Source organism: Pristis pectinata, chromosome 37 (assembly GCF_009764475.1).
Source record: "Pristis pectinata isolate sPriPec2 chromosome 37, sPriPec2.1.pri, whole genome shotgun sequence".
In the NCBI taxonomy this organism is placed as follows: Eukaryota; Metazoa; Chordata; class Chondrichthyes; order Rhinopristiformes; family Pristidae; genus Pristis; species Pristis pectinata.
Window position 1 is genome coordinate 9,375,941 of NC_067440.1, and position 24,424 is coordinate 9,400,364.

The window sequence follows — 24,424 nt, forward strand, 5'->3', positions numbered from 1 at the left end:
CACCACTACCAGTCCTTTATTGGTATCCTATTTTGGGACTTCCATCCTTGAACATCACTGTGGGAGTAGCTTCAGCTCAAGGATTGCAGTTGTGCAGGAAGAGCACCAAAGTCCAATAAAAAGGCCTTGTATCCCCAGGACATATTTTTCTTTCAACAATATATTTCCAATAACCATTAGCCTCCATTCCTCATTGTCACTGACTCTTCCCTCTCCTCGTAGAGGCAACTCATGGAGGCAAAGCTCCACAGAGTTCTCTGAGATGCAGTCTGCCTTCATGAAATATGCCAAAGTAATGTCAGTGGGCCATTCATTAAAGTCATGCTATCCAGTCTAATTTAACCTAACCTCACTCAAGACCCAATCATGTACATTCAAGTAAACATCAATGACTATCTTACAGAAGCTCAAACCCCACCAGAGTGCCTGCCTTCTTTCTGGCCCTGGCCTCATCAACTAGAAACATGGTTACAACACTGCACACAAAACGTGGAGCATTCTAGTTTGCAAGGTTTTAAAACCATACTCCTCAAGGTATTAAGCAGCAACTCTACTGACAGCTCCGTGAACTAATGAATTAGGAAGAGGGGCTCACAGCAGACTGTACAGGAAATAGACTCTTGACTAAGTTGATTTTATTTAAAGAGCAGAGGAAACAAAGCTTTGACAGAATATGGCAACTTTTCTCAATAAGAGCAGGAAAATTTTGCCAAAAAAGTGAAAGACAGTTTCATACAATTTGCGCTTTGATTCACTCTCACTTATCTACAGAAATCCAGACAGCAGTGGAATTATATTTATTTCCATGTCTTAAAATGGTTTTTATTCATTCACTTAATGTGGAAATTTCTAATAAGAACAGTATTTATTGTCCATTATTAATCACCTATTGCTGGGCATTTCAGAAGGTAATTAAGCATTGGCTTTATTGGTGGGTCAGGAGTCACATATGACAGATTAGGTAAGGATGGGAGGCTTTCCTTGAAAGGCATTAGTGTACCAGGTGTGTTCTTACTAACTTTTTATTCCAGATTCATTAAATTACTTGAACATAAATTTGCACAGCATCATGGTGGATTTAAATTGCTCCTCTGGATCAATAGCTCAGGCCTCTGGTTATTAGCCCAGTAACTTGACAAGATGCTACTGCACATGCACTACTATACAAATCTCCAAAGAGTGCAATACTATGGATTGCTTGTTTTATCCAAAAAGGTAGAGTTTCCTAAACCACAAACTGATCTGTAAAATAAATTTAGGTAAAGCTGTGGGACCCAAATGGTCAATGATGAACTACACAGACAGTTTACCTGTTTCCTCCTCGTGAGCTCATCTTCATCCCTACGTTTGCGCTCTTCTTCTTGCCACCGGATTTCATCCTGTCGTTTTCTGTCATCCTCTTCCCTTTTGTTCCTTAGCTCCACATCTCTTCGCTCCTGCTTTAGCTGAACAAACAACATGTTACTCTGGACTGCTTGGCGAGCATGTTTATTATACCATTCCCAGACCCCACAGCCAACTTCATCTCACAAGGATCATCAAAATGTGGTAGTGGAGGCCACCCAGACCTATAGCACCTTTTGGACTGAATTTAAACCACACTTGTATGTTTCTATCTCTGCTTGCACTAAAAACTTGCATGTACCTGGAGAAAGTGGAATAAGCAGGATAGATTTGCTCTATGTGGCCTGTTTTGCACAAGGTGGGACCTCAACTAGATTTACATTACAAGTTCCATGCTCTTGGAAAGTGAAGACATGAGCACAGCTGTAGTGCAGCAGGAGCATAAACGATCTTTGACAAGTCATTGGATGATGCCTGATTAGAGGGAATGGGAGACAGAGAAGTCTTTGGTGGTTCAGTGGTTAAGTTAATTGACTAGCAGCAAGAATACTGGCTCATTGATCCAGAGACCCGGAGTTCAAATCCCTTCATGACAGCTGGGGAATTTAAATTTGGGCAGGCACGGTAGTGTAGCAGTTAGCATAACGCTTTACAGCACCAGTGACCCGGGTTCAATTCCCGCCGCTGTCTGTAAGGAGCTTGTACGTTCTCCCCGTGTCTGCGTGGATTTCCTCCGGGTGCTCCGGTTTCCTCCCACATTCCAAAAGACGTACGGGTTAGGAAGTTGTGGGCATGCTATGTTGGCACTGGAAGCGTGGCGACACTTCTGCCCCCAGAACACTACGCAAAAGATGCATTTCATTGTGCTTCGATGTACGTGTGACTAATAAAAGATACCTTATCAAAAGAAGCTGCCATGAAATCCAATGTTTAAATACATGCCTGACTGCGCAGCAGTGCTGCTGCCTCATAGCTCCAGCAACTCAGGTTCAATCCTGACCTCAGGTGCTGTCTGTGTAGAGTTTACACGTTCTTCCTGTGACTGCTTGGTTTTCCCCAGGGGCTCTGCTCCCCTCTCCTCCCCCAAACATTCCAAGGATGGCTGGTAGATCAACTGGCTACTGTAAATTGCCCTTAGTGAATGGGAGTGAAGGTTGGAAAATCAGGATGAAGTTGGTGGTCATGCGAGAGAAAAGAGGTTACAGGGAAACAGGACTAATGGGATTGTTCTGAGAACAAGCAGAGACTTCATGGGCCTAATTGCCTTCCCCTCGGGGGTGGGGGTAGGGGTGGGGGGGGGGGGGAAGATCCCTTTGGAGATTCTAAGTTGGATAATTCCTCAATTCACTTGGATGTCCTTCTCTTACTGTCACTTCAAATTGAAGAATTTGAGTACTAGTACACTCATTCATTTTTATGTAACATAAAAATTAAATTTTACTAACAAATGTTTTGTAAAAACAAGTTAACAGAAATATATTCATACAGGTTTAGTTCTGAAAAAGTAAAAATGGAAAATGGAGGAATTTCTTCGACAGTTCAACTGTTAAGGTAGCGACGAGCAGTCACAGTCCACAAGATCGCACATCCTACCCTAGTCTCCAACCTTGACCGGTGTAGTTGTTGATCTCTCAACTGGCCACCACAGTTATTTCATTGTTATCTAGCATGCCTTAGCTGTGCTGCTTTTTCCATGCATGTGGTCAACAACCAGAGGTGACAGATTTAAAAATCACTGGTGAAAGATCAAAGGAGATCAGCATTCTTTTCACTTGGTCTCATCAAGATCTAGAACACTCATCCTTTGAAGGTAATGGAATCCAATTCCTTAGATAATTTAAAAGGAACAGGGACTCAAGTTTGAAGAAGTTAAGGACACAATGGGCCATCTTCCATGAAATAGAGATGCTTGTAAATCCCTGGGGAAAATGACAGTTCAGGAATCTCACTTGGAAAACCTATCATTAATACAAATTCACACAATTCCTGCTGTGAAACACTATGAAAAGTGGGTGAACTGCATCATAAAATGGTCAATAAAACACAATGGTCTTACTTTTGTAGCTTTCTCTCGCTCTAGTTTTTGAATTTGTTCCAGTAGCGGACCCTGAGATGCTGAATCCCACAAACTACCCGCTTCACAGCCTACAACAGAAAATGCACACATTTTAGAGGAGGAAAATCACCAGTTTCAAAACTACCATTGTTATACACACAACACACGTTAAACAAGCTATTAGGGTGACTCATGCAGTGGCAAAGCTTTTCTCTTCTTCCATCATTGGCATGCATTCTGAAATAGCCACTATTATGAACATGGTGGGACCTATGGACCATGTTGCAATAGTGGCCAACTGCTCTATGAAGTGACCTCTACAAGAAACAATAATACAAAAATGTTTTGGATGATAGAACTTGCAACTGAAAACAGAAATAGAGACACACGCACTATCTTAGCCCTTTCATGAAGGGGCTGTCTATGCGCGAAGACTGGATGCCAGGCACAAGGATAGCAAGAGAGAAAATTTGATAGAGGAAAGAGTGAATGAACTTTACAAACCATCACCACACTATGTATATTAACCTATCAACATGTATCATACTATATTGACACTCATCCAAACCAGTCTATCATGTCACTTATTACATTGCTTCTCTTCAGTTTAGGTTGCAGCAATCTGGAGGAATTGCTACCTGAAGCACTAAGCATCAAGAGTGGGTCCTCACCTGAGGGCTGTGAAGCAGAGGCTGGAAGGTCCCAGAGGGACCCAGTTTCGGGAACTGACACAGATCTGTTGATAGGAGGAATCAAATTTTGTTCTGCACACCTGGGGGGACAAAAGTTGGGGGGGAAGATCTTCAGTGATTTCTACTCTTTTTTTAGGGCGGGAGGGTTGATGAAGGAGGGGGAAGTCACTATATAAAGGTAACAAACAGTAACCAAGTAGAAAAATGTTTTTTTCCAAACCATCCTGAAACTGAAACTGAAAGCGAAATAATCTGGGCTAATGCTTCAAGATGACTGAAGACTATGTTTTTAATCATTACATCTGGGATCACACTCCTCGATCCCTCAGGTGACAGCCCAAATCAGCAACAGGGAAACCTGCTTGGGAGACTAAAGAGCTTGCATAGCAGCTCCCAGTAAAACGCAAGCTTCCCTTTAATTCTATTCAGCCCACACATGCCCAATAGGTGAAATCTTACAACCAGATTGATATGAATGTTAAAATCAACTTGTATCATTAATGTAAATATTCTCTCCCATTGCTGGCACAACATTGACAGGACTAAAAACATTTTTCCTACCAGAAAATGCAGCTGACAGCCAACAATTTGACCTCCCATCTTCCCCTTTACAACTGCTCCCTTTATCAGGAATTCTTGTGAACTAGAAAATGTTGTCGGTTTCACCTCAAGTAGAGTGTTGCCTCACAGTTCCAGTGAACTGGGTTCAATCTTGATGTCCAGTGCCGGTGTGAATTTTGCACGTTCTCCCTGTGACTGTGTGGGTTTCTCCTGGATGGTTCAGTTTAGCTTCAATGTGTGGATTGATAGGTTAAATGGCCAATGTAAATTGTTGCTAGTGAGAGCGAGTGGTAGAATCTTGGGGGGCAGTTTACGGGAATGTGGGAAGAATAGGTTACAAGGAAAATGAGTGGGGAACGGGATTGCTCAATGAGCCAGCATAAATTTGATGGGCTATTTTAAATAGAAATATGAATTAGAATGGTCTTAGCAGTACATCAAAGCAACATTTAAAGGTCATTTGTTCTTGGTTTCAACTTTAGGAATCATTAATCAAGTACTTTAACAACGACCAACAAAAATATATACAGATACAGCTAAAACATATGCAATGAATGAATTACACAGGATACGGACAACATTGGGATCTGAAGAAAAAGTGATTTAAATTAGTTTTTATTTGGGATTTCAAGTGTTTGCTTATTTTGTCTTCCCGTTTATCATGGAATGCTTCTCCAGAGTTGGGAAAATGGAATTCGGACACACTGACATTAAAGGACTTGTGGCTAATGGCACAGGCAGCTAATGATCAAAGTCTGATCTTTATCCATTTGTCCCAGAACAGTCAAGGGACTACTCATCCAGTCATTTTCTTTTGTACATTGACACAACAGACACAAGGACAGGAGTGGGCCACTTAGCCAAAGGCCTGTGATCTAACTCTGCACACTCAACATTTCCCCATACTGGTTAAAAATGTCAGAAATACTTAGTGGGTCAGGCAGCAGCAATAACGAATACCTCTGACATAATATATCAGTTCTGGAAGAATGTTCCAAATTTCTACCACTGTGTTGAAAAATGTTTCCTAGCTTCACTTCTGAGCCCTAGTCTAATTATAGGCCGCATGCCAGTCCTAGCCTCAATCCAGTTGGGAATTACTCTCTACCTCATCAATTTCTCTTTGATCAAATTACCAACTTTCTAAATTCTAGGAAGTAGAAGTTCTTCTTCTTTTAAAAAATAACCTTGAAGAACACAATAGACACATGCAAACTTTATTTGGCCTCTTCTCAGAAGCAAGATTCTGTGAAAGATATTCTGGAAGGTCATCAACCTGGAACTTTATATTCATTTCCCATCCACAGATGTCGCACAAACCTGTTTTGTGCAGTACCTGTGGATGAGAAATAAAGTTAGGATTCGAGGTTGTTGACCTTCTGGGAACATCTTTCAAACTTCCACATGAAAGATCATCTTTCCTTCCCCATATCTGCTGCCTGACCTACTAATTAGTTACCACATTTTTTTTCTTTTAGTAAGACTTTCAGTTCCAACCACTGCAGGGCAATATTATTCTAATGGGAGGTCATGGTTTTATACATGCAGATTCCATCATGACTAGGTTTTCACAAGAAAACTAGCAGAAAATATTCATTTGTCCCATTTTCCTGTTGAGAGACTGATGCCTCAGCCGGGATGTGCTCATATACCCTCAACCTCTCCTGCCAAGTTTCCATTGGGAAGGTCATAAAATAGAAATGTGGGATCGGGACCTGACTGGAGGGAGGAAGAATAAAACCTTAGGTCAGCACAGTGTCGATAAAGCTTGGCCCGTTACCAAGTAGGTGGCAAATTAAACTACATAACTGTACAGAGAAGAAAAACAAAATGCTGAAAATACTTGGGTCAAGCAATATCTGAACAATTCTAATGAAAGGACATTGATCTGAAACATTGACTATTTCTACAGATGCTGTCTGACCTGCTGAGTTTTTCTAGCATTTTCTGTTTTTAAGTTATAACCACTCAACTTGCTTTTGTGAATTAAGGGTAGCGCACAAGTAATGCTTTGAAGAATTCTGGCTTAAATTCAAATTCCTGACACAACTATTGGTTTTACTACAATTAGTTGACAACATTGCAACTTTTTAAAGACAGCAGTTCCACTGTATTCATTTCTCAGTGCAGTATATACAAGGGAGTTAACTTCATCACCTGGATTTGAGGTTCTGGATCTGCTGCAGGAACAGCATAAGTTGCTGCTGCTGTTGGGGCGTCATGTTCGCCTTCTGCTGCAGTGCACACTGTAAGAGCTGTTGCCGACTACAAAGACAAGAGAGGCATTACAATTGTGTCTTCAAATTGTTATTTATTTATTCTTCTGTTCCTTGAAACCTGCTGCCATTTTTGGATCACCCAAAATTACATGGCCAAGTACACCTCTTCTGGTCGATGTTAAATTCCCTCTATTCTATCGGAGAAATAGCACCAAACCCCAAAAAGCACAATTAATCTCAAATCAAGGTTCACAATTACTTGGAACAGGATTCAACTGCAAAGAGATGGTTGATGAGTCAAACATCCAAAGGAAACTTGATAATATTCCTAAGCCTGGCCTAATAAAGACAGTCACCAAACAAGACCGATGCAGGGAATACGAATCAATCAAGGAACCAAAAGATGAAATGATCACCCATCCTTTCTCATTACAGATGTTGATAGACCAATGTGCTTTTATTTCTGACAAATTGATCTTGTGTAAACATTCACAGAAGCACTATAGCCTGGTACATTATTATTATTTTGGACCCAGGCTAAATTGCTGAGACTAATGTCTTTTTTTCTAAAATACACGGTATTACGTGAACACAGATCTTAGTAATGGCTTGTCTATTGTATATGCGCAAAATTCTGCCCACTATTTCGAAATAGTAATATATCTTGAGATCACATCAATAACAGGTGGGAGAAACCAAGAGGCTACATAGGGAAGCAGTGGTGCCCTTCTCAAGCTGACAGTTGAGGCAAATTGGTTGGGGGGTGCACAGAGTAAAATTTACTCCTTTAGATTCTTATCTGAGAGTGGGTAATGCCAATGAGTGAAAGAGTCACCATTTCTTAAATGTTATCACATTCATATTGACCAGAGTTCATACAAGGAGAAAGGTTGCATTCTAAAACTGCTGAGAAAATAGCACAACTCATTATTTTGTAGAGAACTATCAGAGATTCAACTGAGACCAAAAATCAATCTAGTGTGTCCCATAAGCAGGGTATCACCAGTGAGTGGGTGGAGGTAGGCAAGGGAAGCAGACAGTAGATCAAAGAGATTGGGTCTAGTGTTCGAATGGTGGACCCTGTCTGAATCCAGCACAGCACAAACCAATTAACCCAGAAACATCTGGTTTACACAACTCAGGCACCTATGCACTCATTGACCTTCAGGCAGCAAATGCCTCAATTAGATGACTGGAGTTGGAAGGAATGCGCCAAGGCAATAGTTTAACATTTGAAGGGGTTGGGAGAGAGAGGCAGGGGAGGGGTGCAATGTAATAAACACTGCAGGTCTCTGTGCCCCTTGCAGTCCATGGAGAGAGTATTTTTGCTCTTTACCTGTTTATGAGTTGTAGAAACTGCTGGTACTGAAGCTGATGATACAAGGCAGCTGCCAGCTCTCGCTGCTTTTTCAGTCTCCCTTGGTCCATATCGCCCTATCAAGACCAAATAAACTCCATTTGAAAAAAAATAAATCTAACCTCTCACTCTCAAATAAACATGTACTCTGTAAAACCAATTCTGCAAATAGACTGCTCGGTCACCTTTACGTTTAGGTTTTAACCACAGGTAAATATTTGTACTGGTTAATCTTGTGAAACACCTGTGAAATACAGATAGGGAGAAAAATAAAATGAAAAAAGTGGCAAATAATTATACACACCTATACTTCACAAAAAAAAATCCTTTTTATAAATTCTCAGCATTTCACCTACAGAGTGTAATTGGGCAGTCGCTGCACAAGCTCAACGTGAAACCCAATGAGGCAGGGAAAGAGAACTGGATTTCCTTTGGCTGCTAGTTTGAAAGTCAACTAGGTATAAAAGCCCACTGATTCATGCCCCTCATTCCAGTTACCAGTTATGGAGTCAATTGAATTTGCAATTGTTTTTGAATACAAATAGAAAAGTGTGGAAGCTTTAAATTCTAGTCCCAGGTAACACAGCCAGTCACACACTGACACCTTAGTTTACAGCTGACATGGGCTTCCTACCTGCTGAAGGTCGCACTTTTAACAGGAGTGTGAGGAGATCACAATTCCACATGTCCACTTTCTTGGTTGGTTAGTTACAGAATAAGGGACAAACTGTTAATAAAGGGTGGACATGGATCCCAAAACAACTTATCCTTAATTAAATTTCTAGCGGAAAAAATGTGTTAGTCAAGTAGTAACCTACAATGACAAACTACTTAAAGGGCAATGTTTAAAGGGTTTAGAGAGCTATAATTATGCAGGAATCAGGTGCTTTAGTAATCTACTGATATAGAGAAAGGATCAAGCATTCCTCTGTGGAAGGGGTTGATCACAGACCAACCACTCACTTTAATAGCAAGGGTAAAATGGGAGGACAGCTCGTTTCACAAGTGCCTCCAAGAGCATCAATGCAGAGGTCAAGGAACTCTGGCTCAACTTAAAATAGACCCAGTAGGGGAAGTGGGCCAAAAATTAGCAGGAACTAAAAACATCTTAAAATGTACCTGTAAAACCTAGAAGGAATGTGAAAGATATGACGTATAATTGCTTTCTTTTTGATAGCTTTTAATAACGCTATGATTTAATCCAGTCTGCTTTGTCAGTGAGGCTGGTTGAGAAATCTCAGACCTGATGACAACAGTATGGAGGCCAGCAAGGCAAGTCTTTGCGGCTCAGTGAGACTTCAGTATTCAAGTGCAACATTTTCCCCAATCTAAAACTGGGGATTGCTCTACGATTTAACTATATTTTAGTAATTTAAATACAGAAAGGAACTGCTTATTTTCCTTTAACAGGATTTGCCGCAAAAGGGCAATCTTCACCCCCAACCAGACAAAAGCACGATCTAATTAACAGCAACTTCTCTACAGCACCCCATCTTGTGCTCAAGTAGCACAGACAAAGCAGGAGTGCTGTTGGGCTGGCCCTCACTCCTGCTTCATTGGAAACAATCCATGGTAACCAGAAAAATCATTATGAAGGCCTGGATTCCAGGACCTATTGGCACTTCAAGCCAGAAAACATTTCACTTTGTATCCAAGTTTCCATATTTAAAGAAAAGTTCAAGAGCAATGTAGCATATAGAAAGCACAAGACTGGTTAACCCACGTGCCTGATGTGTCCTGACTACATCTGTCGAATTCGGGTTGGGCTGTGTGTATATCCCGACCACATGTTCAGGTGTGGGATGGGTTGTGTCAGGAACCAGCAAGCAGGGCAAAAAAAAGGAATAGTAACAAAGTGTCAGAATAAGCTCACTCATATCCTAGACCAACCTAATAATTAAAGTCCAGAGGATAACGACTGGGTTACTTACCAGCAATGGTGGCGGGGAGGGTCCAGGAGCAAAAGGCACTCTTCCCCACATTTTTATCACATCGCCCAGAGGCTGGAAACCCTCATCACAACCCCGTTTGACCAGCAGGGACATGGGAAAGTATCCAGCTTGGAACCAGTCAGCCATTTCCTGTGTCGTGAATGGGCCTTGAAAAACAATTAGTATTGAGAAATGATTTTCAGCCTCTGACCCCCAGTAAAATGCAAGCAAATCAGAAAAAAATGTCACACTAGCAACCCTCTTTCTCCTTCCTCAGCCCTCCACCACGACCAGAGCCAATGCAATCATAGAAAGAGATCCTGTGCCTCCTGGATTTGTATCCCTGGTACACCTCTTAAAAGTATATCAATCCAACTATGAGCATTTCCAATTAACAGTCAGCATCCAGAGTTTGGGAATGCGGTGGAATGAAAATTGCAGATTTCCATTCTCCTCGAGTCCCAAAGCAGGAGAATCTAGTTATGCACTCGTCAGCATTTCTGTGATTCTGGATGGCAATTGAGTGCACTTTTCACTTTGTCCCTTATGCGGACCATAATAAAGGCTATGGCTGTCTTGGGCAAGATGAGCTCATTCAGCATCGACCTGAAACTGCATCTGAAATTTCTTGCTCTGCACATCATGTGTTACAGTCACGACAGCCAGCTAACTTGAAGTCACAGGGTCAGGGCCAGGAGAACACCATTTAGCCCTTCAAACCCGTCACATCATGGCTGATGTGCCACCTAACTCCTTGTACCCATTTTCACACATTTCCCTTAATAGAACAAAAATCAGTACTACAATATAAAATTGACTTTGGCTTTAATTTTTAGACCATGTCAACTAGTGGAAATAATTTCTTACGATTCACCCTATCAAAATTAGTTCTTAATCTTCAAAATTCCAGGAAATACTACCTTTGTTTCTACAAGTGCCCCCGGAGACTTTGCAGTGCAGGTTACCACTTGGTAAAATCTTTGCTTCACCCAATACCAATTTATCCGATAAGACTTCTGAATACTGTGGGTTCAGCTTACCCTGAATCTCTCCTTGTGGATCTTTGTAGAACCACTTCATAGCTGCCTCATGCGAGAGGGGCAAGGCAGCAGCAGCAGCTCGACTCCTCTGATCCTGCATCATCTCTACAAACCGCTCATCGTCCAGAGAGTTGTCATGCAGAGATGCAACCATTTTTTCAGCTTCCTGCAAGGGAGGAATAGCAACACATCAAAAGAACACGATAATTATGCAATAATCTGCACCAATTTTGGCAAGGCATTATCTACAAGATTAGAAACCATGGACTGGGATTGAGTTGCGTAGTTTCTCATGGGCTCTCAGCCATTAGCTACTTTCTGGGTCATAGATTTAAATGATTTTATGAACGTGGACCTGTTATGTGTGGGCTGTCCATTTTAAAATTCAGACCCAATCTTCATGATGTGTAGGCACATACACTTCCAATAACAAGCATGTGAACTGACTAGAATGTGAACAAGCTAGAAACCTTCCAGCACCTTCTAGAACAAAACTGATAGCAAATGCAACACATTAAACCATAGAAAGGCTTAAAGTAAAATGAACTGCTAAAATTTCAAACCCGCTTGGGGTGGGGGTAAAATAAATCGCTGCTTCTACTTCAGCCACCAGAGCTGGAGGCCAATGGATTTTAATGGTTTTGTTAAAAAAAAAATCACAGCATGGAGTTATCCCCACAGAATACAAGTGTTCCAATTGCTACCTGCTCAAAACGTTTCATTCCCTCATCGTCGTCATTATCCGCTGGTATGAATTCAGCAGCAGTGCCAGGATATGGAGGAGAGGAGGAAGGTGAAGAGGATGATAAAGTCGAGACCGTGGCTGGACTCAGCTGAGCAGGCTGGCCCAAATTCACAGCTTCTGCATGGAAGCAAAAGGAATCAAGGGTCAAAAGTTTCAATAATCACCCTGACAAAACAACTTGTGAAATAAAGAGTTCTTTATACAAAGAATTTCAAGTGTTGCCTCAGTAATACACGAACGGAGTTGCAAAGGTCAGAATGACCACACATTTAACTCTAAACAATTAGCATTACAGTCTCTGCATTCTTATGTTGAGGTCAGTACCTCAATTGAAGGAAAAATGAATCGGAGATCAAATATTTTTTAAAAACTGCTGGAACTACATTATCTGAAAGAGTCAACGTACTGGCTTGGGCACTTCATCACACGAGTCTTAAACAGTACGCACCAAAAGTCTTTTAGTTACTGAACTAAACCTGGTGTACTACTTTTACGCCCTGCTTTTACTTCTGATTCCCGTTTATTTTTCTCTCCCAATCTAAAGAAAAAAAGGGGGCTAACCAGCAAGACCAATGTGCTCTCAGCCCCTATAACTGGTTAGTAATTGTATGTACATGAATCTTTCTACAAATTGCAAGAGCAAGGGACTAACTGATCTTACCTTTGGAAATACCAGCACAAAAACAATGGATTCAGTGGCTCTCTCCTGCACTACAGATTCTACTTCAACACAAGCAAATCCTCTCCAATAATCAACTATTTTAAAGTGCAACACACAGGAAAAACTATTTTAAATGACCATTTAGATTAAATTTTTTTTTGTTAAATTCAAAACAAAAAAGCACTTTCGTTAAAACTTTATAGGCAACAGATCCACTATCTTGTTTCTTGGTCAGGACACTCTGGAGCCCTACTCCAGAACTCAAGTACATTGCAATAGTGACTGTGCTTCTGAAGTATTTAATTGGCTCTAAAGTGCTTTAGGACATCTTACATAAATGCAAATTCTGCTTCTGAATTAAGTGTTTCTTAAAGTCCTGCTTGATAAGTAGCATGAGAGAGCACCTTCTGCCCCTTCCAGAAAGGAAAAGTCTGACATTTAGTGGACAACTTTCATGACCTCTGTATGTTTCAAAGCACTTTATATTAGCTAGATGCAGATAAGAGATAGTGATGGGCAGGTGCAGGGGAGGAGGGGAGAGCAGATCCACCGGCAGATGGGGAAAGGTAAGGAGGAAAAAAAAGGGGGTTAGAAAAAAAAGCTAGGAAAAGGAAGAGAGGCATGGTTGGAGGGTTGGGGAGGGGAGAAAGTGTTGTGGGAATTATTTAAAGTTGGAGAATTCAATGTAGACCTTGCAGCCTAATGGCATGAACACTGAATTCTCCCACTTTAAGTATTCCCTACAACCCCCACCCCCCAACCATGCCTCTTCTTTTCTTCGCTTTCCTAGCCTCTCTTTTCTCTAACCCCCCTTTTTTCCTCCTTACCCATGACCCATCCCCCAGTAGATCTGCTCTTGCCTCCTCCCCCACACCTGCCTATCACAATCTCTTACTTGCATCTACCTATCACCACCTTATGTCCACCCCGCCTCCCCTCTTTTGTCCACCTATCACTGCTCTGCTTTTCCCTCCTACATATTGGGCTTCCCCTTTTCTTATCTTCAGTCCTGAAGAAAGGTCCTGACCCAAAACGTTGACCGCCTGCTTTTCTCCACAGAGGCTGCCTGGCCTGATGAGTTCCTCCAGCATCATCATGTTTTTCCTCTAGATTCCAGCACCTGCAGTCCTTTGATTCTCAAGGTTTAACATTGATATTGTTTTTAAAAGTGCATGCACAACCACATTTTTTCAATGCTCTGGGCTGAAGCCTCTTGTAGTTGTCCCCTGTGAATTGGCTAGCAATTTATGTATGATTTAGATTGTTGTATCCATATAATCTGCTAATTTACAGAAATTAACAGTTTAAAATATTTAATTGTAATTACTGAAACTCATGTGGATGGGATACATAGCCACAAAATTCCAATTTCTACAACTGCACAAGTTGCACAATTTCACACATTTCCCTAATAGTGTGTATGCATGATTAATAAGGTGGCAATGAGATTTCTGTACCATCAACTGGTTTGTTGTGTCCTTGGGTGTCTGACACAGAATCTGTCAACTCTGTCTCAGCCCGATGTACAACAGCCTCACATTCTTCAGGTACCGGAAGGAACACCTCCTGGGGCTGGGACTCCGAAGGAGAGGAAGATGAGCATGATGGAGAGGTCTTGCCGTTGTATGCTTCAGATGGCAGATCTGTTCTGTCTGCATTGGATAAAAAGGTTATTTAACTCCAAAATTTTCATGACTTAAAATAACTACCTCCTTTCACATGATTAATGTGCAAAAGCTACCATGGGCAGCTCCTGGTTGTCAGACAATTTATATTGATTGTGTACATGTGCTCGTGGGCAATGAGGATGCAGCAAATGGTTTTGCTGGCTCCAAGAATGGGCTCTGGATCAAAAACAAGTGACCCTGTAGAAAAAACATGAGGTTAGGACAGGTCAGGAACAGCCACCACAGTCACAGAGTCAGCCACCACCATCTGCACTCTCATCAGTGGCTACCTCAAAAAGGTATCAAGCGTTGCGCAAGGAACCTACCTACCAACTTGCTCTCTTCTGGAACTTGTGTACAGTTTTGGCCGCCCTTTTATAGCAAAGCCATCGTTAAACTGGAAAGAGCACAGAGAAGACTTGCAAGAATGCTGCCAGGATCTGAGGACCTGAATTATAGGGAGAGGTAGAGCAGACTAGGACTTAATTCTTGTGGGAGATTGAGACCTTATAGAGGTGTATAAAATCAAGAGGGGCATAGATAGGGTGAATGCACTTAGTCTTTTTCTGCACCCCCTCCCCACCACCCCCCAAGATGGGGGGGGGGGGGGTGGAATCTAACAACTAGAGGGGCATAGGTTTAAGGTGAAACATCTAGAAAGGGACCCAAGGGGCAACTTCATGCAGAGGGTGGTGTGTAAGTGGAAAGCGTTGCCAGAGAAAGTGGTTGAGGCAGGTATAATAACAACATTCAAAAGACATTTGGATAAGTACATAGATGGGAGGGGTTTAGAGGGATTTGAGCCAAACATGGGCAAATGGGACTAACGGTGGGCACCATGGTTGGCATGGACGAGCTGGGCAGAAGGGCCTGTTTCCACACTATTATTCAATGACTCTAACTTAAGACCACAAATGGGAAAGGTCAAGGTGGGGTCAGGAACAAAATTAAAAATGCACAAGGAATGGAGATGTACTTAATCAGCATTGTTCTGTGCAACCAGATAAAACAGGAAACCTTGTACTGCCAATACATACCCCCGGCACAATTCATATCATGAAAATCTTGCATTACAAATTGTTTATGCACGTCAAGAAATCTCTGGCAATCATCACCTGCATACCAGGGAGCCCCATTTCCTATTCCCCATCTTTCTTTCACTTGGGGACATTAGATTACCCTTCAACCAGGTGACTATGATGCCCACATTCCTCCCCCTCTCCCAAGGATGCATTTTGTGTATTCATACACCAGCAGGAAATCCACCACCTTAAAAGTAAAAACATTTTTAATATAAGAACAGAAAATGTTAGAAACACTTGAGCATTAATTGTGGAAACAAGTAGTTCACATATAACACTCTGACCTGAGTATACCCAGCATTTGTGTTATTCATTTTGAGCACCTCTAGCTTTTTGATTTTCAAGACATATTTTAGGTGTTTGTTGAGATATACAGATCAGACCTGTACCACTGAACTTGCTTGGTAATGCTCAAAGACACTAATAGTCTGGAGATTAAATAAGTATAATAGTTAGTTACCTGCATCACCATTTTCCGTCCTGTCAGATTCCTTGTAAAATTCCATATCGTATTCGTTTTCTGGTCGCTCATCCAATTCATCCACTCCTCTGAACTCCAGCTCCTGTTCTTCGGGAATTGGTTCCTTGGAACCTTTCTGTTTAAAGTACCAATTAATAAAGGTTGGGGGTTAAAAAGCGGAACTGAAGAGGCGATTGATCATGAATAGGAATTTCATCACATTGATGAAGCACACATTGATGATCCAGTACACAAGGCTACACAACACAGTCCAATGCATCTCCGGAGAGGTAGAAAAGGAAGTTATCTTTGGAAAAACAGAATCACATTAAAAATGTTGAAAATTACGTTACAAATTTCTAAAACACATACACTAAAACATCCGTGTTACTCTTCTATTCTCTTGTCCATCTTACTTCAGAACAATTACTCCTTGCCTTTAATGACATGAAAGCCCCAGATGAATCAAACGTTCCCATTTCCTCTTCTGCATCTTCCAGGCACCATTCGGGCAAATTATCCTTCTCATCTTCATAGCTGCCACTGCCCGTCCTGCCTCTCCTATATGAACGGTCTTCATCTCGCTCCCGAAAGTCGAAGTCAAACCTCCGCCGCCGCTGCTGATCGGTGTGGTCCCTCCAGCCTGCGGAGCGAGGACCATCTGGAACAACAGATGGGGGTTAAGACTACCAGGACACACGAGAGACAATAAGCACTTCATAAACAAAACGAAGAGGAAGTTTAAATTTTTCTCTCTGCTACAGCTGACAAAACTAGACTGGACTCATCGTTTAACTAACTCACCATACAAGCTCAGCAAATGTAAGCATAAGTTGCTCAAAATGACAATATTTCTTTATTTAAAAGAACACACACACTTGACTCAAAGAAATGGATGTCAGCATCAAGTAACCCCATGTCATGAATACTCATGGGAATGCATGCATCATCCTTTTGCCATTAATCGCCCTTGCCTTCCATTTTACCAAAGACTTCCTTCTGTTGTCTCCCATCTTTCTTTCATTCCAGGGCTTTGCATGAATTGACAATTTTGCCAAGTTACCTGGGCTGGGGGGTCGCCACCGGTCACCTTCTCTTCTTGCTCCAGCTGTTCTCCAGCCTCCATCCTCATCTTCACCATTCTGCTCTTCACGGATGGCTCGCCAGTTCTCACTGTCAGAACGAGCAAAATCCTGCTTGCGCGAGGTTGGAGTCACTTCCTCAAACCCTACCCGTACTTAAAGGAAAGAGGAGAAAAGGAAGGAAGATGGAAGAGGAGAAAAAAAATGGGAAACAAGAGAAATAATGTCAGGTTTTGTACTTTTTCTCCCCAAGGGAATTAGCTGCCTAATATTAGTTCCATGAAATTAAGTGCAGGTTACCTCCATACTACTAGTTTTCCCCCAAAACAGTTGAGCAAAAGTTAGCATTAACTTCTGATCACCATTCTATTACTACAATAGAATTTTAAATTTGTCCATAATATTTTCCTAAAACTTCAAATCATACCTCCATCTCTACGACCAGGCTTCTCAAATCTTCTGTCACCCCTACAAGATGCAAGGAATCGTCAATTAGAGAATAAATACTCAAAAAGGGGAGAAAGTAGAGGAAAAATGCCAATGCAAGCAGGCAAGCTAGTTTGCAGTAAGTCTCTTTCAAAATCTCTGCACAAAAATTGTAAATTTACACCAGCTCTCAAAAACTGGCCCAGTTTTGGCATAATGGTGGGATTTTATCATTAAGCAGTGTGTATTAGGCGAGTGCAGATCTCTCCTACCCTTAATTGATAAGATTTTATAATATGGTTGGCTATTCATCAATGAATCTTCATCTTTGTCCAGAGATTCCTATCTTCCTTCTCCAAATACATTGAGAAGCACTTAAGACTTTTTTTTGGTGGAATCTGCTGCAATCAAGCTTGGCATTTTTTTACTTATAATTTAGATATCATATGATTTTTTAAAAATGTAAAATCTCTCCACGTTAAACTTCTTCCTTTGCTATTAGCTTGGAGACCAAAGAAATGCTCAGTTTCATGATTACAGTTACTATCAGCTAGAATCAGAAATGTACAACACAGAAATGTGCCCTTACGCTCCACCTCATCCATGCCCACTGATGCCTATCTACTCTACTCCCATTTGCCTGCATTAGGCCCGTATCTCTCTACACATTTCCTACCCAAATACCTGTTCAAACATCTTTTAAATGTTGTAACGTATCTGCCTCAACCCACCTCCACTGGCACCTTATTCAAGATGGTCACCACCCTGCGTGAAAAACTTACTCCTTTAAAGATCTCCTTTAAAATTTCTCCTCAATCACCTTCCAATTCTAGACTCTCCTGCCCTGGGGTGAAGATTCTGACTATCTATACCCCTCAATTTTATAAACCTTTAAGGTCACCCCTCAAGCCTCTTATACTCAATGCCTCTTATTGAGTTGCTGTAAAAGCTTATCTGGTTCACTAGTGCCCTTTAAGGAAGGAAATCTATCCTTACACAGAATAACAGTAGAGCACAGTATGGGCCCTGAAGCCCACAATGTTGTACCGACCTCTATAAGCCTACTCCTTGATCAATCTAATCCTTCCCTCTTATATAGCCCATAACCCTCCATTTTTCTTACATCCATGTGCCTTAGGAGTCTTCTAAATGTTCCTATTGTATCAGCCTCTACCATCACCCTCAGCAGTGCATTCCAGGCATCCACCACTCCGTGTAAAAAAAAACTACCTCTGACATCTCCCCTAAACTTTCCTCCACTCACCTTAAACAGACGTCCTCTGGTATTGGCCATCGCCGCCTTGGGAAGAAGGTGCTGGCTGTCCACTCTATCTATGCCTCTCAATCTTATCCACCTCTATCAAGTCACCTCTCATCCTCCGTCTCTCCAAAGAGTAAAGCCCTAGCTTGCTCAATCTTTCCTCACAAGATAGGTTCTCTAATCCAGGCAGCATTCTGGTAAATCTCCTCTGCACCCTCTCTAAAGCTTCCACATCCTTCCTGAAATGAGGCAACCAGAACCGAACACAATACTCCAAGTGTGGTCTAAACAGAGTTTTGTAGAGCTGCAACATTACCTCATGGCTTTTGAACTCAATCAACCAACTAATGAAGGCCAGCACACCATTCACCTTCTTTACCACCCTATTAACTTGCATGGCAACTTTGAGGGATCTATGGACTTAGAACTCAAGATCCCTCTGTTCCTCCACACGAAGAATCCTGCCATTAACCTTGTACTCTGCCTTCGTTCAATCTTCCAAAGTGTATCACTTCACACTTTTCTGGACTGAACTCAATCTGCCATTTTTCCGCCCAACTCTGCATCCTGTCTATATCCTGTTGTAACCTACAATAACCTTCTGCACTATCCACACCACCCCAACCTTCGTGTCATCTGCAAACTTACTAACCCACCCCTCCACTTCCTCATCTAAGTCATTTATATAAAAAAAATCACAAAGAGCAGGGGTCCCAGAACAGATCCCTGCAGAACACAAGTCACTGACCTCCAGGCAGAATACTCTCCATCTACTACCAGCCTCTGCCTTCTGTGGGCAAGTCAATTCCAAATCCATTCAGCTACGTCTCCATGGATCCCAATCCTCCTGACTTTCTGGATGAGCCTACCATGGGGAACTTTGTCAAACACCTTACTAAAATCCATATATACCACATCCACTGCTTTACCTTCAGTTTGTTTTGTCAGCTCCTTGAAAAACTCAATTAGGCTTCTGAGGCACGACCTGCCCCTCACAAAGCCACGTTGACCATCCCTAATAAGATTATGCTTCTCCAAATGGTCTGCCCTTTCTGAATTCAGACCCAATGACTTTAACTGCCTCCTCAATTCCAGAGCAATTAGAGATGGATAATGAATGTCAGCATTGGCAGCGATATCTGCATCCCATGAATGAATAAATTAAAAGACTTTTTTCTTTTTCTTGATTGGCTACAGAGCTTTCTGATAACAAGCACGTGGATCATCTCCAGTTTCTCAGCTCTCCACAAAAATAAACCTGCTAAGCACCAGTATCATGTTAGAGAACATCTTTTACACCAAGTCCATGGCCTTGAAATCATCCTTGAAATAGGACTCCAAATAAAAGCAGAAGTATGATGGGGCACTCTCCCAGATAGTTTTAAGAACGACATTACCCAAGCTATCCAGAGGTGCTTGATTTCTACCAATGCCTACCACAATATCAGAACATCCTACAAGAGGGTGAACCCTCCAAGGCATCAGACCCCCAGTTGTGTACCTGGCGTGGTATTGAAAATCTGTGCCGACCAAGTGGCTGGAGTGGTCAAGGACCTCTCTCACCGTTGCAGTCAAAGATTCCCACCTGCTTCAAAAGGGCATCAATACTGGTGCCCAAGAAGAGCAGGGTGAGCTGGCTCAAGGACCATTGCCTCACATCCACTGCGATGAAGTGCTTTGAGAGGTTGGTCATGGCTAGAATTAACTCCTGCCAGAGAAAGGACCTGGACCTGCTGCAATTTGCCTACTGCCACAACAGATCAACAGCAGATGCAATCTCACTGGCTCTCCACGGCTTTGGAGCACCTAGACAACAGCAAAACACATGTCAGGCTGCTGTCTTATCGATTACAACTCAGCGGTCAACATCATTATCCCCTCAGTACTAATCAACAAGCTTCAAAACCTGGACCTCTGTACCTCCCTCTGCAACTGGATCCTCGACTTCCTTTTCTGGAGACCACAGTCAGTGCTGATCAGTAGTAACATCTCCTCCTCACTGACAATCAACACAGGCACACCTCAAGGATGCGTGCTTAGCCCACTGCTCTACTGTCTCTGCACTCATGACTGTGGAGCTAGGCACAGCTCAAACACCATCTATAAATTCGCTGATGTCACAACTGCTGTCGGCAGAATCTCAGATGGCGATGAGGAGGCATACAAGAGTGACGTAGATCGGATGGTTGAGTGGTGTCGCAACAACAACCTTGCACTCAACTTCAGCAAGACCAAGGAGTTGATTGTGGACTTCAGGAAGGAGAAGGTCGGAAAAACACATGCCAGTTCTCACTGAGGGATCAGCAGTGGAAAGGGCGAGCAGCTTCGTTCCTAGGCATCAACATCTCAGAGGATCTATCCTGGGCCCAACACATTGATGAAATCACGAAGAAGGCACGCCAGCGGCTCTACTTCATTAGGAATTTGAGGAGATTTGGTATGTCACCAAAGACTTGCAGATTTCAACAGATGTACCATGGACAGCATTCTGATTGGTTGCATCACACCGTGGTACGGAGGTTCCAATGCGCAGGATCGAAAGAGGCTGCAGAGGGTTGTAGACTCAGCCAGCCAGCATCATGGGCACAACCCTCTACGCCATCAAGGACATCTTCAAGGTGCATCAAGGCGGCGGCATAGATCAAGGAATTACAGCAACCTGAAAACCCACACTCAACGATTTAGGAACAGCTTCTTTCCCTCCGCCATCAGATTTCTGAACAGTCTATGAACCCATGAACACTACTGTTATTCTGCTTTTGCACTATTTATGACTTATTTTTTATGTCTTGCACGGTACTGCTGCCGCAAAACAACACATTTCACGACATATGTCAGTGATAATAAACCTGATTCTGATTCTTCTACCACTTCCTCTGGTAGCATGTTCCAGACCTACCACACTTGTGTAAAATAAAACAACTTGCCTTGTGAATTACCTTTAAACTTTTCCCCTCATCATAAACCTATACCCTCTACTACTTGACATTTCCACCCCGGGAAAAAAATCTATTTATTTTTGTAACTTAATAGTAATCTTTATGTCTTTCACTGTACTGTTGTCGCAAACCAACAAATTTCATGACATGTCAGTGATAATAAACCCAACTCTAATTCAGGACAGCATGGCTACAGTGCAGAAGGTCTATTGGATAACTGCAGCAAAGCACCAAGGTTGCTTGAACAACACATTAGTCGTTACCCACTGTTCCCAATGACAACCTTCCCACCAAATACAAATAATGCCCCCCTCCTGATCACATACTACCAAGGAAGGCCTGGAACTTCCAACCTAACACTACTCGGAAATCAAGACTGAAGCAAGCATCAAAAGATCCACAATCATCTTAGGGTAACCATGGATGTAGCTTTGCCAAAATCATTGTTATGGCATGAATAAATTTAGGAAAATATAAAATATTAAGAACAGGGGCCAGACGCTCCTTAAAATTATAAGCTACACTATTATTTACATTTCTCCAGGCCAAAATGCACTAAACAGACAGCACCATTTTCTAGCCTTAAGCCAATTCCAATCCATGTTCAAGAATTCTCTTATCGCTTTATATCCACATCATTTCAGCAATAATTCTTTTACAAGTCCAATCAACTAGAAAAATACTTGGAACATCCTTTAAACCTAGCCAGTTATTTTTTAATCCTTTTTTCCCCCTCACCTCTCAAAGGTTGAATGCATCCAATAAATATTTTCAGCAGCGCCAATCTTCTTTCTGAAGCCAGACAATAAACTCTAGCAATCATTAGTTGCATCCAGGCCTGACCTCGTGCCACCTCAATGCTAACACACACACCCTAGCACACTTCAGCAGGCAGTCATCATCAGGAATTCCAATGTTGAACAACATGGACAACGAAACCAAATTTTGCATACCTAGTCGGTGGTTGAGACTAATTATTGAGCAGCAAACAAGGATGAACCCCAAGACTTTGTTGATCTACAAAATTAAAAGTCTTCAACTGGGAAGTACATCCAAGATGGTTGCAAGGATGAATGTAGGAATAGTTTTACAATTTGATTTAAAGAAATATGCAACTGAATACAAGCCATTATACCAAATCAAGAGGTGGCATTGTCATTTAGGATTTTCCTCTCACTTGCCAGGTGACAGCAACAGAGTAGCTCAGATTGCCCAACTTTGTAGGTCTATAGCTAACAGTCAAGGCAATGGTTAAACAATTTAAAACATGTCCACGTTTGTCCACCTAGTCCAGCATTGGGAAGGACAACATTCTATAGCCAAATTCAGAAGTTCCTAAGTTGCACACTTTGGGCACACAAATCAACTCAATGAGCACAGATGGTCATCAGGTAAATTTCCAATCATCAGCCTTGTACAGACGGTAAAGTGGTAAGACTGGCTCATTAAATATTTCAAAACAAAGTATAGATATTGGAGGTAGCTCTGTGTGAATCTCATTCTCAACTTCCATCCAATTTCTGAACTTGCTGTTGCTCGGTAGCAAGAAAATCTTCTATTCTCCAACTCTAACACCCAAACCTAAGAGTTGTATTAAAAGAACCACCAGAGATGTAGAAATCAAAATAGTGACACCCCTTTTGAAAAAAGGCACTACCACCAAATGTAAAGAAGGGAGCTTATCTTGAGGACAAAAGTGAGAACGTTCACAAACATTTGTACTGTGCTTGCTGAACTTTACCAGCAAAACGGTTGGCTGACTGCAAGTGGCTTTTCTCTATTACTTAGAACCGGGAAGAAAAAGAATTCACCACATGTCAATGGGCACCCAAGTACTCACTCCGCTGGAAAGCCTATGCAGTGTGTGTGATCTGCTCAGAAAATTGGTGGTCAAAATTTCATATTTTTGTGCAACATCAATTCCACCACCCACAGACACCAAGGAAAGCTTTCACTTTAAGAGGTAAATTTTAAACAACAATCATCATTTTTCTAAACTGCTTCAAGACAACCAAGAATGTCTAGGACAACATCTTACCTATAGCAAGTTATAGATGCTCTAATCCTCAAACTGTACACAGTACCTGTGGACACTTACCTTTCCTCCCAGCTCTGACTCCTCAGCATTTCACGTGCTCCACGGCTAAACCCCCCTTCTCCATCTTCAAAACTTCTTTGGTAATAACCGCTTTCTCCTCTTCCTCGACCTGTATAAAAAGGGGCAAGGTGAAAGTACTCAGATACATCGAACACTGTGCCCAAATACATTCACCAATGAAAAAAGATCCTCGAAGATCTCTTCAGTACGGGGCCCAAAGATATTGAGTTATGCCTCTACACTACCTTTCCACTTTTGCTGCATTGAAATTGTCTCCAGTAGAGCAACAAACACAACATAATGCTTCTCAAATTGAATGAAGAATAATGAACAAAAGAGAATTTCAAACCCCAGGTTTAAGAGGCAATTAAAACAAAAAGAGGAGAATAACTCAAAGTTGAATATGCTCACATTTGCAGCATATCACTATTTTTAGTTAACAATAATCTGAGTCTCTGATTTAAAGTTAATTGACGATTGCATCAATTGCAGTTTATGAAAACTAAAAATTGCTTGTGGAACATATGAATGTGTATATAAACATACAAAATAGGAGAAGTAGTTCCTTGAACCCCTTAAGCCTGCTCTGCCATTCAATAAGATCATGGCTGCTTCGACTGCAAGCTCTACTCCTGGTAGACTTTCACCCTCATGTTAATCAAGTATCTATTTTTGCCTTAAAAATATTCAAATATTCTGCTTTTACTGCCCTTAGAGTTCCAAAGGCTCTCAACCCTCAGCAAATAGTTTGCCTCATGATTTAAATAGGTGGTGATTTATAAGCAGTGACCCTTAGTTCTACA

The 24,424-nt window shown here is 41.7% G+C and overlaps 1 protein-coding gene across 11 annotated transcripts in view; it reads right to left on the bottom strand.

Annotated features, from left to right (window-relative positions):
- Positions 1 to 24,424, bottom strand: part of LOC127586467 (GRB10-interacting GYF protein 2-like) — a 90,463-nt gene that overhangs the window by 28,195 nt on the left and 37,844 nt on the right. For 9 of the 11 annotated variants that reach the window (XM_052044454.1, XM_052044455.1, XM_052044453.1 and 6 more), the window contains 15 exons: positions 23,622 to 23,730; positions 17,325 to 17,365; positions 16,879 to 17,052; positions 16,253 to 16,476; positions 15,816 to 15,951; positions 14,064 to 14,258; positions 11,905 to 12,062; positions 11,201 to 11,366; positions 10,161 to 10,327; positions 9,957 to 9,995; positions 8,209 to 8,306; positions 6,811 to 6,918; positions 4,072 to 4,172; positions 3,401 to 3,489; positions 1,311 to 1,445 (listed from right to left, as the gene is read on the bottom strand). In XM_052044454.1, the coding sequence (XP_051900414.1) occupies positions 1,311 to 1,445; positions 3,401 to 3,489; positions 4,072 to 4,172; positions 6,811 to 6,918; positions 8,209 to 8,306; positions 9,957 to 9,995; positions 10,161 to 10,327; positions 11,201 to 11,366; positions 11,905 to 12,062; positions 14,064 to 14,258; positions 15,816 to 15,951; positions 16,253 to 16,476; positions 16,879 to 17,052; positions 17,325 to 17,365; positions 23,622 to 23,730 (1,940 nt within the window). The remainder of the gene's footprint in view (positions 1 to 1,310; positions 1,446 to 3,400; positions 3,490 to 4,071; positions 4,173 to 6,810; positions 6,919 to 8,208; positions 8,307 to 9,956; positions 9,996 to 10,160; positions 10,328 to 11,200; positions 11,367 to 11,904; positions 12,063 to 14,063; positions 14,259 to 15,815; positions 15,952 to 16,252; positions 16,477 to 16,878; positions 17,053 to 17,324; positions 17,366 to 23,621; positions 23,731 to 24,424) is intronic. The other 2 variants (XM_052044450.1, XM_052044451.1) reach the window with 2 other exon arrangements.